Below are 17,836 nucleotides of genomic sequence, written 5' to 3' on the forward strand. Positions count from 1 at the left end.
CTCCACTAAACAAGAGTAGAGGGAGTTAAGGGTTCACTGATTACTATGATGAATGAGTGGTGCTTTGATGTCTGCCCAACATCTCTAATTCAAATGAAGCTGTCTTGTAAATTGGATTGGGTATCCCAGTGAATATATGGGCCTGCGTATTCATTCAGAAAAGGTTAGGTAGTTTGTTTATGGTTAAATTGATTGAGAAAACATATGTACTGTATATATGTATTGTCACACAAGTGTTTGCAAGAGAGAACAAATGATAACCATTTTTGGCATATTTCTAAGACTAAGACTTATGCACAGATTCCATCTGTTGTCTGAAATTCTGCCAGTTAACCAGACTGTAGATTACTGATATTGTTATATTATTGTTGAGCATTCAGTTTTATAACACAGATGCAGTCAGTTTTTTATTCTAATTTCCTTATATGGAGCATGTTTGTGTTACAGTAAAAATAGAATAACATTGAATAAAAAGCGAGGTCAGGGCATAAATCTGCTCCTGCTTACTAAAATGTTCAAAACAAGTTCTTGGTAAGATGTGCATGGGAATCTGGCCAATGGGTTTGAATCAAAATGCTCGATGCTAAAGATTCCTAAAAGACATCTACATCTTCAGTTAGACCGGTTTACTGGCAGAATTCAAAACAAACAAAATAGAAAAAAAATCTATGCATATGTGTCTTAAGAGTAAAGCTAAATAAAATCAAAAGATTTTTACTTCATTGGCCAGTTGTTTTGAGCAAATACTGGATTGACAGGTTGCTCAAATGGTTTATCGGTTGATTTAAGATTAATCAGAATGGATTTCATGTTGGTGGCTAACAAAGTAGCAGCACGTCAGAAAGAAAGCAAGATTAAACAAGACAAACCAAAGGAAAAAGAGTCTGAAGTCAGAGATCAGGGAGGGGAAAGTGAGACAGAGAGACAGAGCAGGAGTCAGGCTGAAGAGGAGGAGGGAGGCTGAGAAAGAAAGAGAGAGGAGAACAGAGAGGCAGGCTTTGCCTTTTCTGGTAGTTGAAGTTGCTGAAAGAACAAACACGAATTCTTCGTGCTGCAGAAGGGCTGAGATATAAACCAGACTGTAGAGGTTGACATACGAAGAGAGGGGAGACACCGCTGTCCATGGACTAAACTTGAGCTACTGCTGAGGTATTGTAAATCAACTGACATTGTAGTTTTTTAAGTTTCTTCCTACGTTATGAAGCTCTATTTGGTGGTCCTCTAAACTTTGATGTGTTACTGATCTAAAGCTAATTTTGAATTGCTTTTTAGCATGTTTTTGTTTGTTGCTCTGAGGGTTTGTAACTTATTATTAGACTTCTCATAAGTGGGAAATTACCATGATGAGAATGAGTTTTGTCACGTTGAAAGATCCCACAGTAATATTCCCCACATTCTCCAGCAATCAGAAACGTTTACCAAGCATGTGTTTTTCTTGTGAAATTGTTGATCAAGTATGCAATCCAAGATAAACCAATTGATAAGCAATTGACTGTGTGTACTGAATTTAGCACTCATGATCCAATATCCTAATTGTGTCCTGTAGTGAGAAAGCGAGGTAATCTTTTGGGCATCATGGACGATGACTTTGACCGCCGCATGGAGCTGAGGAGGCAGAGAAGAGAGCAGATGCGCCTCGACACTGACAAGTGAGTGAACCATCTGAGAATATATAAACAAATGTGCTGAAAGAACACATACACAAGCGCACATTTATGGGCCTTAACACACAAACACAATTTAGCAGGAAACAAAAGTGAATGCAATTGTACAAATGTTATTTAAGGACATCATACAACACACCATCTTAAATTGTTAGGCCTCATTTGTTTTTCCAGTGTTTTTTTATATAAGCAGCTAACATCCCCCCGCTTTTATAAACCAGATGTGCAGTCGTTATTAGTCACTATCTGCTCACAGGGAAGTCCCATCTATACATTGCGGTGTTCTTTAATCTGGTAAAATAAATAGTTATCTGTTTTTAAACAAACTATTGTGCAATTATCCGAGTTGTTTCAGAGTTTCACATTACTCAAGTTGTTTCTCCTCTTATCATGCAAACTCTTGAAGACAGATGCTTTGCAATTAAGGTTAACTGTTTGTCTTTTGGTGTTTGCATTTCTGTATGAAGGATTTGTGAGTGCCCATGTGTCAACACATGGAGCAGCAGGGTAAAGCAGACAGGACTTGGATGGTGCTCAGGCGGTGATGGATCAATGAGCTCCACTGCCTTTTTCACTCATCCCATTGGCTGTGCTGCTGTTTGGATTGGTCTGATTAGTCTCTAGGTCTTTTTCATCCCTCTCTCTTTGTTCTCCTGAAAAGATTATTACAATACCATTAAAGAGTTATTGCTGCCATCTACTCAAGTGGTCGTAAAGTTGCAGGTTTGACTTTGTGGATAGTGTCTCATGACACCACAAGAATGCAGGTGTGGGGGAAACTCAAACTGGAACATCTTTCAAAGTTGCCCATAAAACTTAAGCTTGAGCTATGTTTGCACAGGACAGGAAATACATGGAGAACTCATGTTATGTCATGACCCCAGGTAACAGAAACCAAACAACATAATTGCTGACACCTGTAGTCGTTAGCTGCTGCTTGATTGCAGAGTGATTTAGGCCTAGTCCACACACATGAGAATTTTTGAAAACAGAACAGAAGGGATTCTAAGAGAATCCCGTCCACACAAGAAAACTTTGCTCATGCTTGCAGGCAGCAATGTAACCCTAACCCTAAAGCCATGTTGGCCAAGCCTGAAAACTGTGATTAACAGAAACCTACCAGGCTGTAATGTCTTATTGATTGCCCCATAACACATTTGAATGCCTCTGTTCCTTAGTAAAGTGGAAAAGTGACAACATGTATGTGAAAACATGCAAAAAGTCCCTTTCTCAAGGTTAGAACAAGCACTATTTTCCTTACGTCTGTCATTGCACAAATTAAATTCATTTGTCTCACAAAGGAGCTTACAGAGCACACTTATGTCACAAGGCCTGACTACACAAAAACAAAACACACAAAATTAAGTTACTGAAAATCACCTTGGAGCTTTCAGTGACCTAAAAATGCAGTTTGCATGTGGATGAAAGGGCAATAGAAAAACAAATTGTTAAAATAAACACCTGTGTACGTGTGGGCTAGGCCTTAAAATAAGGACAAAGTTTGGGATAATTTTGATAATCAGAGCTTATAGAAACTAAACTCTAGGATCTCTAAGATCTCTAAGATGTAAACTCTAAGATTAATCATAAGCAAGCATTTGTTTTATTATTTTTTTTTAGATCTGCTCAGCAACAAATTCATCGTTTTTTAGACTTGGAAACCATTTGGAAAATATAAAGTTGGATCATGTTGAAATGAAAGTGTCATTTCTATTTACCAACCCTCATTCATTAACTTGCTTTTAGTCCATAGTATTGTCAGTGTAACCAAAGCCTGATAAATCTTCTTACTCTGTGCCATGGATCTCCATTGATGTAAAACCACATTAATGAGCCACATTTTTGCACTGGTTGAGATGCCCCTTCACTAGAGCACGAAATGTATCTTAATCTACAGCTGAAAATAGTCCCGAACACATGGACATTCTCCAGTTTGTTTGCTAAAAGCAGTTTTAGCAAATCATTTAGCCTTTCTAAAAAACAACAATACATATGCATGACGTCTTTGGGGTCTTGTGGCTGATACAGACAGGGTTGGGATATCGGAAAGTTTTTGGGATCTTGGAAAGTATTGAGAGACGGACTAACACATTACTTGTTACGTTTGAATGACAATCAGAACCCAAATGCAGACAAACACAGAGCCAGGAGTGTGAATTAAACAGGTTTTATTAAAATTACTCAAGTCACAAGTCCAGGTTTCCAAGGGGGGGAAGCAGGTCAGGGGAATTCCAAGAAGAAGCAGGTCCGTCAAAGAGAGGCAGGTTAACAGGCTTGTGGCAGGGTCCAGTGGTGGTGGTTCTGATTGGGTGTCTGTCAGGAGTGGAGCGGGAGCAGGAGTCAGGTTACAATGGCAGCTGGAGGCACAAGAAACAGAATCAGAATTAGTAAACACACAAGTAGGCTAAACTAGCAGGCAATGGTTTTGTCTGGGCAAGACTATCTGTGGCACTATTGTCTACAATCTGACTCAGAGTAAAAGAAGGACCGGGTATATGAAGCAGGGGTTGATTGTGGCAGATGAGAGGCAACTGGACACCTGATTTCGGGGAGAGAACAGAGAAGCTACCTAGAGGCAGCGGGCCTAACATTATTGGTTTTGGTCTTTTCATTGGATTTGTTAAAAGTACAGAACCTCCTCAGGTGCTGTCAATAAAGATGCCCCAGTGGAAAAAAGGCATTCCTAGCTATTTTCTCACAGTCCTGTCGCCATGCGCTGCCGGCAATACCAACCCAGCCTGCCCTCAGCTACTCTCTGCAGCCTGAGGAAATGCTGCAGACGCTGGCATGTTTTGACTGCCATTTTTATTTCAGCAGAAGATAGCCCACTCTGGACACTTCAGACTGACTGTAGTTTTTAGTTTCATGTTAGCCAAGAAGGTCTCATCACAAGTCCCTCCATTAATTATGTTTCATGGCCTTGGGTTGCTCGTCTGGAAATGTAACTGCAACATTTTGACAGCAATCTCACAGCAGGCCTTGTATTGGGTGGAGTAATATGTAATTTAATTACTTCCTCCGTGATTTCTCAAAGACCTTTTGCCTCAGGATTAGTTGGATTTCTGCCTGCTTTGTTTCGGTTTTAAAGACAGAAAGGACTCTTTTGGTTACCATCACGTCTACCTCTTCTTCTGTTCTCAACATCTGTAAATAATTATGCTGCGGATTCAGGAAGAGCAAAGGGAAATAATACCCTTGCTCTATCAATGGGCCATTTCAAGATCTCTCCGTGCCTCATAAAGCCTGGTAATGCTTGGTGAGATGCAAGCCTGACATGCTCAGAAGTCTCACTATGGGTGTATTCACAGTTGGATGAAGGTCAATGGCAGGATGTGACTGAGATGAGGAAGATTTAAAGAGAAGGACATGAGGGTAAAGATTTGTATGGCTCATGTTGATTTTGTCCTCATATTCTCTCTTTAGCTTTTTTTTTCACCCTTTTTCTTGCCAGCATTGTCTCCGTCTATGATTAAATAAGTTTCTTACATTAATAAAGGCCAAGAGGGGACATTCTTTTGGAGAGCTCTCCATTTCTTCAATAGTTTCCTATTTCTTAGCCTTCTCTCTGTTGTGGTATACCCCAACTCCACCATGTCTTATGAAGTAATCTTGAAAAGTGAGGCTTATATCAGTGGATCACAGTCTAAATGTGGGGGGTCATCAGATACTTCCCTTACACAAATTAATGTTCATACGTTTAGATTTTTCTCTATTTATTAGTTTTTTTTCCCTGTGAAATCATGGATACTTTCAGCTTTTCAGCCCTACAAATCTTTAAAATGAATGAACTGATCACATGTCACACTTACACGGTACGGTCATGTTTGAATACTGTACAAATGTTGATGATTCCCTAATGAAATTAAACCCTGTGTCATCATGAATGCAAATGATAACAATTTATACTTTATTAATCCGGCAAAGGAAATTACAAAGTTTTCACTCTGTTTTTATTATTATGCACATTACACACACATGGCACATATACATGCACTTATGGAAGGATGTCAGAGTGAGGGGGCTGCCCATGGAATGGCGCCCCGAGCAGTTGGGGGTTCAGTGCCTTGCTCAAGAGCACATTGTCAATGTCCAGGAGGTGTACTGGCATCTCTCCAGCTACCAGTCCTCTACCATACTATGGTCCATATGGGGACTTGAACCAGCAACCCTCCGACTGAGCTACTGCCACCTCAAAGACTGGAGAGTTACAGTACATTGGCTGTCTATTCTATGAGATATCCATGTTGTTACTTGAAATGCATTTTTTAGTATTAACTACCACTAATTATTGTGCCTTCAAAACACAATGAATTTATTACAATAACAAAACTATGAGTGATGGCTTAGCTTCAATAACTCATAGCGGAATAACTGTCTCATTTTGGGGTGAAAACACAAACATAGTAAATGTACTATACATCTTCATGTGGGATCTTTCAGAATGGCTTACACCAACGATGATGAGGATGAGGAAGCTCGGGAGCAGAGGAGACGAGCGAGGGAGGAGCGGAAGAAGATGAGGGACTCAGACGAGTCTGGAACCACTGATGTGATCGACACGAACAGGTGCAATGTAGACAAAGTCTCTGGATGGAAAGCAGACGAGGGACAAACAGTGTATAATGCTGTGTAGTGGAACAAACCAGGAAAACAAGAGGCAAGATTCACAGATAAACAGAAACCTCCCACCTGGGATTTTGTTCTTTTAAAACAGCTGTGCAAAGCAGAGACCTTGCCGTTGTCGCTAATGTTCCACTTTGTTTTAGAATGACTTCTTTTACTTTTCTTTGATTCATCCTCAACCTTTGTTTCTGCCGGCCTCTTCACCCCAGTAACGTGCCGCCACATTTTTAGATAAAATCCAACGAAATGGCCAACTTCTTAGAAATTTAAAAGAACAACAATAGCAAAAAAAAAACTAATGAATCATCATGATTGATGACTGAATTCTCATTGGCTACCTGTCAATGTGGCGGGTTGACAGTGTTACCCACCAGATGCTAAATTCACCCTCATTTGGCAGAGGGTCGGTGTTAATTTCAGGCCCTGGTTGCCACTGAGCTGGGTGGATTGCTGCTCCCAGTCTTTTATTATCCTCAGGTATGTTCAGGACCAAGAGCCTGTTGTCTGTGGGACTTACAGTACAGAGTATGATCCAAAAGGTTTAGTGTGGCAGCTGTGGCTGCTGTCTTGTCAAACATTAAATGGAAACCATGCCATTGATATTTTGCTGTCAGTTAAAGATAAGCAACTGACAACAGATCTGCTGCAGTTACATTAGAAACAGTGTTGCTAGTTAGCAGGGCTACACAAGCATCAATCCATAAAAATATTTTATGATGCTTATGGCCAGTGGTGGTAAGTACATTTACTACAATTTTGAGGCACTTGTACTTTACTTGAACAATTCCATATTATGCAACTTTATACTTCGCCACTACATTTATTAAATAACTTTAGTTACTTTGCATATTAAGATTACAGAATATAATCAACTAATACAGAAAGATCATATAATTATTAGATTAAACTACCCAGCTGTTTATAAAGTAATTCCAATTTGCTCCACCTTTAGTAGCTGCAACAATACAGGGATGAGCACATTCATGTATTAATAATTATAATCCACTAATATAAGATAATTTACATTATTCTGAAATGGGCCATTCCCTCATAATCAAAATCACCTCCGGCCACAGCAGAAAATCCAGTCAGAGACTTAGATGTGGGTCCATCACACTTTTGAACAAAACAAAACATTTAATTAAAATGAGGATTTGGAGATACAAAATTGGATTAGACTTGACTTTCACAGCTCTATTGCTCTCATGAACAAGTGAATTCCATTTTTTAATCCTCACAGTGGAACTGAGTCCTCCACCACAACCGGTGTTGAAGGTGCAGATGATGACCAGGCTCTGCTGGAGCGCCTGGCCAAGAGGGAGGAGCGCCGGCAGAGGAGAATGATGGAAGCAATGGAGAGACAGAAGGAGTTTGACCCCACCGTCAGCATAACCAACGGCACAGACAGCACACTGGAAGAGCAGCCATCCAACACCAGCGGCAGACAGCGACATACAGAGGAAGAGGAGGAGAAACCAGCTGAAGAGGAGGTGGTGGACAATGGTACCAACTCTTGGAGAAAAGAGGAAGAGGACAAGGTAAAATGAAAGATGTCTGAAACTTTTAGAGTGTTTGTTGTGAGTTTATTCTGTCGTGGCTCAGGTTTTTCATCTCTTGACAGGAATTTGTTGAGGAATCAAGAACCTCAAGCACAAGAAATGAGGTATGGGCTCTTATCTTAGCTTTCTGGTAACTTACGTTTATTAATATGCTAGCAGAAATTGACACAAAACTTTATTCCAAAGGAGGAGATTGAGGAGAAGGCTGCAGCTGAAGAAGAAGAGGTGGAGCAGTCCAATTTGGAAAAGAAAGATGCTGAAGAGGAAGCTGCTCCTGGTGTTGACAAGGAGGAAGAAGAAAAGAAAAGGGAAGAGGCAAGGCAGCAGAAAGAAATGGAAGAAAAGCTGAGGATAGAAGAGGAACAAAGGCAAAAAAGGGAAAAGGAGGAAAAACTCAAGAAAGAGGAAGAAGAAAGGCAGCTGAAGGAAGAGGAGGAAAGGAAGAAGAGGGGAGAAGAGGAAAAACGACAAAAGGAAATGGAAGAGAGGCTGAGAAAAGAGGAAGAAGAAAAACTGAAAAAGGAGAAGGAGGAGAAAATGAAAAAACAAGAGGAGGATAGACAGAAAAGAGAGATGGAAGAGAGACAGAAGAAAGAAGAGGAGGACAAACGAAAAAAGGAGATGGAGCAAAAGAAGAAGAAAGAAGAGGAAGAAAAACGCCGAAAAGAGCTGGAGGAGAAAAAGAAGGAAGAGGAAGAAAAGCAGAAGAAGAAAGAGCTGGAGGAGAAGAAGAAGAAAGAAGAGGAGGAAAAACGGAAAAAGGAGGCTGAAGAGAAGAAGAAAAAAGAGGAAGAGGACAAGCGCAAAAAGAGAGAGATGGAAGAGAAGAAGAAAAAAGAGGAGGTATTGATGAGATTTCTTATATACTGTAACTGCCACTTTAAAAACTTGGAAAAGTCAAATTAAGGTAGGCTATTTAATGTCATTTGTAAAGTAACAGACTATAAAAACACAAATTAGAATTCAGATGAAGCGACTCTGGTAGACCACATCTGATTTATCCAGGCTCTGTTCGCGTTTCAGATATTTACTGTGTGCTATCTGGTTTTGCGGTGTGGTCCCAGTCACTGAGCAGGCACAGCGTTTTGTTCGTCACATGGATGAAAGAGGTGGTGTTATCGAGGATGACAAAGTGTGTCTTCAGTTTACATCTGCGTTGCATTCACTGCCCGGCCTTTGATTGCACCAGTGTTTGATGGATTTTTTGTGGGTTTTCCACATTATGTGTATTGACTAAGCCTGCTATTTTCTTCTACAAATATTTTCTTCCATGTCTGTCTTTCGTGTAAAGGAGGAGAAGCCCAAGAGATTTGGCTTTAAGGAAAAGGTAAAGTATTTTCTCTCTCTCTCTCTCTCTCTCTCTCTCTCTCTCTCTCTCTCTCTCTCTCTCTCTCTCTCTCTCTCTCTCTCTCTCTCTCTGTACATGGATATATATTCTTTTCAAAGATGTGAGTAGTATTTGGTGGTTTAACTTTCCCTCCTTTTGCTAGAATGAACCAGCCAAACAGAACGTAGGGCTCTTTGAAAATAAACTCAAGAAAACAGAGAAGACACCAAGGTAAATTTATCATTTTAACTCAGTAGCATATATTGAGGTTACGTGTGTTCTGATCATTAAATAAATTGTGGTGTGTTTGTGTGCAGGGACAATGTTCCCTCTCCCAAGGCAGACGACGTGGAGCGACTGGAGGCCGAGCGTAAGCTGCAGGAGCTGAAGCGTCGGCGGAACAATGCGGACAGCGAGGATTTTGAGAAGATGAAGCAGAAGCAGCAGGACGCAGAGGCTGAGCTGGAGGAGCTAAAGAGGAAGAGAGAAGAGAGGAGGAAGGTCATGGAGGAGGAGGAGAAGCAGAAGAAACAGGAGCTGGAGGACAAGAAAGCCAAAGAACAGGTAAGTCATTTTACATTCAGGGATTAACTTTATCAATGAAATAGTTAGAATTGTGACATTTCCTCATGAGAAATGGAAGGTGCTAAGCATCATTTTACTTTGGTTCTTGATTTGGTCATTTGGCTTTTATGAAGGATCAGGCAGAATGATAGAAAAGATTTGTTTTGTTGTGATAAAGTGGACAGCTAATTGTGGTTTTTATAACAGGAGGAAAGGAAGAGGATGAAGGAGGAAATAGAGAAGAGGAGGGCTGAGGCTGCAGAGAAGAAGAAACAGAAGGAGGAAGAGTCTGCAAAGCCTGTCTTTGCCATCAGTCCCAAAGGCTCCTCAAAGGTGACTTTTAGAGCAGAGTTTCAGACATCTTGCAGTATAACTAAATAATATGTATACAAACTATATGCAAATATACAAACAAAACATGTATTGTTGACAGCATGTTCTGTGGATTATGGTAGTAGTCACACTGTTTTTATAAAGAGATGCCCTTGCTGAATTTCCTGACTGTAATTTTTCAATGCTGTGTGCATTACAAACAAAATTCCATTCACCTCCAGTGTATTGGAGTGAAGGCAGGTATCTCAGAGATGGATATCATGAAACATGGTCTTACTTACCTGTAGAGGTAACTACCCATGCAGGTACTGTTAGTACTTAAAAAAGCTACGCTACTGTAATGTAACAGGGAAATGTTTTTCAAACAAAAAGCATTTGCTTTAACCCGGTGGCATTCTGGGAACACCACTTGTTTCAATTCTTGCTGAGAGTGAGATGAGAAGATTGCCACCATTAAGGTTGATATATTTGCTTCTATTTGTTCTCTCCAGACATGTTTTGTATCTAATGTAGATGTTTCTTTTTCTTTTTCTAGTTCAACTTATCTGAAATTTTCTACATATTGCTTGTTGACAAGAATAAAAATGATGTGAATTGGCATCTGCACTGTACTTAAATATGGCTGTTTTTGAGCCAAGACCACGCTGGAGTATTTTCAGAGGAATGTTGAGAATTGTGTGTCTGTGTGTGTCTGTTTGTGTGTGTGTGTGTGTGTGTGTGTGTGCGTGTGTGTGTGTGTGTGTGTGAAACAGAGTGAAAGAGAGACGTGTGTATGCGTGAATCCTGGCTCCCTGACAGCCAAACACTCCAGTTCAATCACTCAGGCTCCAAGTACAGAGAAACCTAACCAGGGACAGACTGGCCTGCCTCTCAGTGAGGTCGTCTTGAAGACAGGAAGGAAGCCAGGACAGCTTGACCATGTCCGTATTTATTTGTGCATGTGAACCGCAGACTAGTTTATAAATTCAAACTATGCTGTTTTATACAGATCGGGGCGAAGGCAGAATTCTTGAGCAAATCAGCCCAGAAAAGGTGAGCCATAAAATATATTTTTCAGTAAAATTCAAATAAATGAGAAAACAAAAACACTTACAGTGTTGAGCCACACTAATGTCCCATCCGTTGTTCATCAATACAGCACAACAGCCAGAGTTTCTCACACTCCAATTGTCTCCAAGATAGGCAACAGAATGGAGCAGTACACCTCTGCCATCCAGGTGAGACTTGATGTGCACCATTGTCATCTGGAAGAAGACATACTCAAACCCTTTAATTAAATAAAAAAAATACAAATACAACAAGTACAGAAAAAAAGTAGAAGTACTTACTTTGCAAAACAAGCAAACACGGTTTTCTATATGACATTTCAGACTGTTGTATGTGTAAGTAACAATTTGCTCTTGTAGCGGGCCAAAGTAGAGTCAGTATTAACTTTAGTTTAGCAAGATAGATCTGAGGTGGCTGAGAGACGATTAATGAGTACGGAAAGAAGAAAACACAAACATTTTTCATCACTTCTTTGGACTTTGTACTAAATTGTTTCTTTCATTTTTGGACATTAAATACTTTCCCCTCTTTGCGCTTCTACACACTTAAAAAAAAATTCAAAAGCTACAGTACAAATATAATCATCAACAAACAGGAACGTCCTGTCACTTTCAACTGCTTTTATGTTCTAAGCAAACTTAACAGATGCAAATATTTGCATGAACAGTAAAAGATTTAACAACTAAGACATAAACTGAATAATTTTCACGGACATGTGATTGAAGAAAATGGAATAAGTGTCCATGAACAGAAGGGGGGGGTCTTTTGGTGTTTTTCAGAGTCAGTAGAAGTGTCTCCTTACTTTCCTAATTTTCTTCCAACTGTGACCTAAATTGCTTACCGCCTTTGAGCTGTAATTGTCTTTTTGCCCGTTCAACAGGTGCTTGTTCATTAATTGTTCATGGCTTATTGAACAAGCATGAGAAACATTGTTTAAACGCTTTACAATGAGGATTTCTAAAGTTATTTAGATTTTTACTAAAGTAGCCTATCTTTAAAATACTGTCCTGTTTCTTTTTTTTTTGAGTACATATCCGGTTGAGTTTATAAGTAATCAGTACTTGATTAAAAGTCACTTTCCACCACGGCTCCTCAGTCAATGTAGATTTTTTTTGGCCCTTCTTGTTAAATCAATGCTCTACCTCCACAGGGAAACAAAGATGTTAAATCCCCAAAGTCTCCGATGGCGGATATTCCCACAGGAGGAGCACGCAGCATCAAGAGCATGTGGGAGAAAGGAAACGTCGGCAACGCCTCTGAAAGTCCAGCTCCTGCCAACAAGGTGAGAGAAAGAGAGCAAAAAGGGAGGATAGAGAGATAAACCCAAAAGTGATCTGAGTATTTGAGACGTCTCATTTACCAGGATTTGGCTGGTATCAAAGGAGGTACAGCCGGACGTGTCAACAGTTGGATGGCAAAGCCTCCAGAGGTGGAGAAGCCAGCTGCCCCTGCAGCAGCCCCGGCAGCACCAGCAACCGCAACAGCCGCAGCAAAGCCAGCAGTAAGGCCCGATAAACCCTTTGTCTTGATCTCACACATACACAGGATTGTAAATTAGATGCCGGTGTTACTTTAATAGAGTAATCCCTTGATATTCTGCACACGCTCATGTGCTCATTTGCACATTAACATGCCAGTCTTGTAATGGCTGCAGCCACCATGTATCTGCACTGAGGCTGGAAGCTGTTGCTGTCTGGAGTTTAGTGACACCACATGGATAGTTTCCTTCAACGCCAGCTATCAAAGATCCATATGCCCTTTGTGTATTATTCTTTACATGATGGGAATATTTTGTATATATATATATATATATACGTGTGTATCTAAGCCTAAACCTGTGGGAAATCATTGGATGGAAGAAGAATATGTTACTCTCATTGTTGGACAACAGTCAACAGCAGTTATGTGGCAGGTGGCTAAATGCCAACGTGCCTCCATGCAAAGCTCTTTCTACACTCCTCTATACATCAGTCACTTTGGCCTCTGTGGGTATTTCAAGATTATATTACAGTCCATAAAACCAATAAACCACACAATACTTTTACAACAGTCATCTCACTTTTTTGTTGTTGTGTTGGCCTCACCTTGAGCCAAGAAACAATATATTTCAGTCTCACTGTTACTCCATATTTAAAGTCTCCTTCAGACAAGGATAACGGTCATGTCCCTTCACATTTGTCACACACAGAGACATTATTATACATACAATTACGCACCAACAACACAACAAACAAGTAAGTAGATGTGGAATTATTAATTTGGTTTATGTATTATCATATGTAAATACATGTGGACTCTTGTAACTGTTTACTTGGTGGACACTGTGTCTCTTTCTTAAAGTAGGACACCAGCTGCTAATATGAATAGGTCTTCTGGAGACATTCCCCTATGTCCACATGCAGTAACATTGCTGGATGACGTGTGACATTGTCCTGACATGAAATTTATGAGCGAGATATCTTTAGTGTCAAACGTCTTGGCCATCAGACGAGTGGTTGTAATGGTTGTGGCCTTGCCCTCACTGATGCAGCAACACCTCCCTCTGATGGGATGAAGCTGCACAGCAGACCACGTCTATTGTCTGCTTTCTCTTTTGTATGTTTACTGTGTTGTTTAATTCACGCCTGCCTTTCTTTCCTCCTTCCAACTGCACTCCATTTCTTAGCTTTCCTCACTCAAACTTATCCTGCTGTTCTTTTCCCACTCTTCAAACTGGTAAAGGTACTTTTCTCATGCATTTCTCCATAACTACAGCTTGTACTGGTAGAAGTACTAAGTACAAAATGTTTGCCTACATCATAGGAGTGCATGTGATGGAAAGTAATCAGGTTCATATACTTACGTACTGCACTAGCATAATTTCGAGGTACTTAACTTTAGTATTTCCCTCTAACGATACTTACTCCACTACATTTGTTGGAGAGCTTTAATTACTTTGCAGATTCAGATTATTAATCCAAATAATCAACAAATGGATCCTGATGCATTATTATAGATTATGGTGCAGCAGTGTATAGTAGCTAAAATTAACCCCATCTTTAACAGCATTAAAGACAACATCAACATTAAAATGATGCTTACACATTAATGCATCAATAATTGCAATCCAGTTATCTTTGTATCTTTATGTGTGTATGTGTGTGAATACACACATGTATGAATATAATTCTGAAATGGGCCATTCTGCATAATGAGTACTTTTACTGGTGACACTTTATATTTTTGCTCGGTTTGCTTGAATTTTCACTCAAATAAGATTTTTGAGTGTAGGATTTTTTACGTAGTACATATATACTGTTGTGTTGGTACTTCAGTACATGATCAGAGCGCTTCTTCCACAACTGCATCAGACTAGTACAGTCATGGTGTGTCTTATTTCTGTCAGGATGTGAAACCAGGTGATATTGGTAACAAGCGCGGCCTGTGGGAAACCAAGAAGAGCTCTGCGCCTGCCAAGGTAACACACACACACACACACACATGCCTGTACTGTAAAGGAGGGGAGATGTTAATGTTTTAAAGGCTTTATAGTGACGTGGTCCTGTTTGTTTGTTTCGTTCATTCAGTCTTCCTATTAGAAAGGTGAAAGAGGTAATTTTTGGATCTGTGGCGACAACACTCAATGCACGTTCCACCAACACATAGTGGTTGATCTTTGTGTTGTTCACACTGTTTTCATGCTGTCTCAACACACATAGGGTCTTTGTTGCCAGATATTTTTAAATTTTTGCCTTCAATTTTGCAGGTAAAAAATTCTTGGGTGTTGTGATGATTACTGCTAATTTTAGCACCATTTGATGCCAACAAAAAGATGAGTTCAGTCAGCTTAACTTGAATGACCGACAAAACTAAATGTCATTTTCTTTCATGTTTTTTCTATTCTAATTATTATCCTATCCTTATTCTGTGATGAAAGACTTGCAAACCTTTAATGTAACGTTATGTAAAACACCTTTATTTCTTTAAATATACGACTCCTATTATTTTAGGTATAATTGAAATAAATGAATAATAGAGAAAGATTTGGCGACTTTTTTGATGACCGGACAGCTTTTTTCTTTATTCCAATCTGGCAACAACGTTTATGTTGTTTCTTTCTCAGTTCAGTCAATTCAAAAGGTGGACATATTTCATTGAATTTCAATCTGTATAAATGATATTTCAGCAAGGGACTTTACAAAAATGATTAGGGGTGATGGGGGTGTGACATAACGTCAGCTCCCTACCTCACCCTAATCATTTTCATACAGGCCCTAACCCATTAGTCTGCATTCGAATCATAAAAAAAGAAAAACTCTCTTTGAGTTGCCTGAACTGTGATGAAATTACTGATTTTGGTGCAATAAGGTAGTTTGCTGCCATTGGTGTGGATTTGCGGTATTTCCCTTCCTTTCCTGCCTCACACACGTTCTGTAATATACACTATCTTATGTGCATGCTATCATTAGTTCCCACACTGGCTTGGAGGACGTTAATAGTATTCCTTGGCTCTGATGTGGGTGTTTATTTGGAACATAGATTACTGCCATACATGAATGTGATCTATATGTTATTACAAGACATGTTGGCTGCACTGTGCACAGCTTTAAGATAATATTACAGTGGAGTGCATGTGGTTATGTTTGAGTGCAGTGGATGATGCATTTTTTAAAGTCTGGAGTACTTGAACAAAAGACTCTTTAATTGATTTCACTTCATGTGAGAGTTTCAAACCCTATATAAAGTAACACATCTGATATGTGTGGGAATGTTGTACTGTACATCCATCTTCATGAGCACATGTTTTATAAATTATGCTATTAATCACATTCACCACTCTCACTCCTACTTGTCTTGATATATCCACAGATGAAACAAAACTTTATTTTTTTATTAATAGGGATTCTTACTAGCCTCAATAGATAAACTAAGTACTAAAGATGTGGTTTACCATTTTTTGGTTGAATTGTTTTTCCCTCTTTCCTTTATTTCTTCCTTGTTCTTTCGTTTCTATTTAACAGGTGGCTGTTGGAGTCAAGAGCAAGTTTTTCACTAATGGTAGGTTTCATAATAGTGGTTGAATTTACATTTACTTAAGGACTGTACTTAACAAACATTTATAAGGTTATTTACTTAAGAACAGCCTACTTTATTCAACTTGAAACTTTATTACATATCAGCAGAAAACATTGCACTTTTCACTGCACCACAGCTAAAGATTCTCTTGCTGCAGTTCTATTATGTTAAAGTTACAATCTTAAAGATCTCCACTTTGTTCTATGGTGATAAGTTGCAATTGTAGATGTGTCTTAGTATGTAAGCCGCTTCACACACGTGAGTTTGAGTATGATTGTGTTGCAAGTGGGGGCGACCATGACTGATTGTATCCCCTTGTGGAGAACCACTACAACCCACTAACCTTCCATTGTGCCAGAGTTGCTGCTCACTGTAAATCAAGTCTGCTGCTGGAGAGTTTTGGGCACAGGCTCAGTTCCGTGGCACTGTGGTCTATATTTAAAGAAAACCTTCACCCTGACCTTGTTTCCCAGTATAAAGAACCTTTCAGACTTTTGGGATGGCTGGCATGTCTTTGCAGTGCACTGTTTACTCGGTGCCACCTGGACTGTCCAATGGCGCAGTGTTGGCGAGTTGTCATGCATACCAGAGTGCAGCTGCTTGATTTTCACATTAGAAACTGACTGCTCGGGAGGATTACCAACAGTTTAAATAGCAAATCGGGTTTGATCACCAGGCTTATTCACTCAGTGGCAAGGATAAAAAAAACGTACCTTACCTTTTCTTACATATACCTACAGTTTAAATGTGCATAAATCATTAAAATAAATTAAACATCTGCTGATGTTAGCAACGTTAATCTGTCTCTCTTCTTTGTGTGTGAAAAGCACATTTCTTCTGATATCAAGCCCTTGAAACTTGAGCCACAGCAGGAACAATGAGACTGGAAAAGTGTTAAATAGTGGTCGTCGTTTGGAGAACCAACCCGCTTCTTTATCAGAAATAGACCGCTGAGGAATGAAGTAAAGGGCAAATGACAATGTTACAGCTTTAAATCACACAGAGAAGCGTCCTGGCTTTGACTGCATGTGTCAGCAAAGGTAGAACTATATCTATGATTAGAACTGATTCAGCTGTACAAACAGACGCACATATAGCATACATAGAGAAGTATGAATGCTATGCTATGTATGATTAAAAGCTCAGAGACTAATCTTGTGAAAAGTTGTAGTTTTAAATGCAATGTTGATGGATGTATTGACCAATAGATCTATAATGTCTGCCTCTCTTTCTTTTAGCAGATGTGAGACCCTAACTTCCCCATCTAAATTACGTCTCACCTGACCAAATACAAGGATCTACTACTTTACGTGCATCCATTTCCCTTCAACGTATCCGTATTTCGCATGAAGTTCAAACCGGAGTGGGAAAAAAAAACGAGGGACCAGGAAGATTGACTCCAGCATTAAAGTCTCCAGAGATCTTTCCTCAGTTTCTTCCTCAATAGTTAAAAAAATATCGATGTAAGGGTTTTCACAACAAAGTACCAAATGTTTATGGTTTAATAGGTATGATGGATTGTATCCAACTGTTTAATCAGAAAACAAAGTAACCCATTTCCAATGGCCGTCATATGTCTAAATGTTAAATTGCTTTCAAGCCACACTGACATGTCTGCTTTTATTGTTATGTATTGTCTAATAGCTTACACCCAATAGTAAGCA

At 39.5% G+C, this 17,836-nt stretch overlaps 1 protein-coding gene across 1 annotated transcript; it reads left to right on the forward strand.

Annotated features, from left to right (window-relative positions):
* Positions 1–907: 907 nt before the first annotated feature.
* Positions 908–17,836, forward strand: cald1b (caldesmon 1b). Its single transcript, XM_034879080.1, has 18 exons — positions 908–1,149; positions 1,547–1,649; positions 6,105–6,230; positions 7,528–7,825; positions 7,909–7,950; positions 8,033–8,338; positions 8,609–8,689; positions 9,138–9,173; positions 9,337–9,404; positions 9,491–9,737; positions 9,945–10,070; positions 11,059–11,102; positions 11,209–11,287; positions 12,268–12,399; positions 12,481–12,618; positions 14,503–14,574; positions 16,118–16,154; positions 17,411–17,836. The coding sequence occupies exons 2-18, from the start codon at positions 1,576–1,578 to the stop codon at positions 17,425–17,427; spliced, it is 1,923 nt and encodes a 640-aa protein (XP_034734971.1). The 5' UTR covers positions 908–1,149; positions 1,547–1,575; the 3' UTR covers positions 17,428–17,836.

The sequence above is a fragment of the Etheostoma cragini genome, chromosome 8 (genome assembly GCF_013103735.1).
Source record: "Etheostoma cragini isolate CJK2018 chromosome 8, CSU_Ecrag_1.0, whole genome shotgun sequence".
Classification (NCBI taxonomy): domain Eukaryota; kingdom Metazoa; phylum Chordata; class Actinopteri; order Perciformes; family Percidae; genus Etheostoma; species Etheostoma cragini.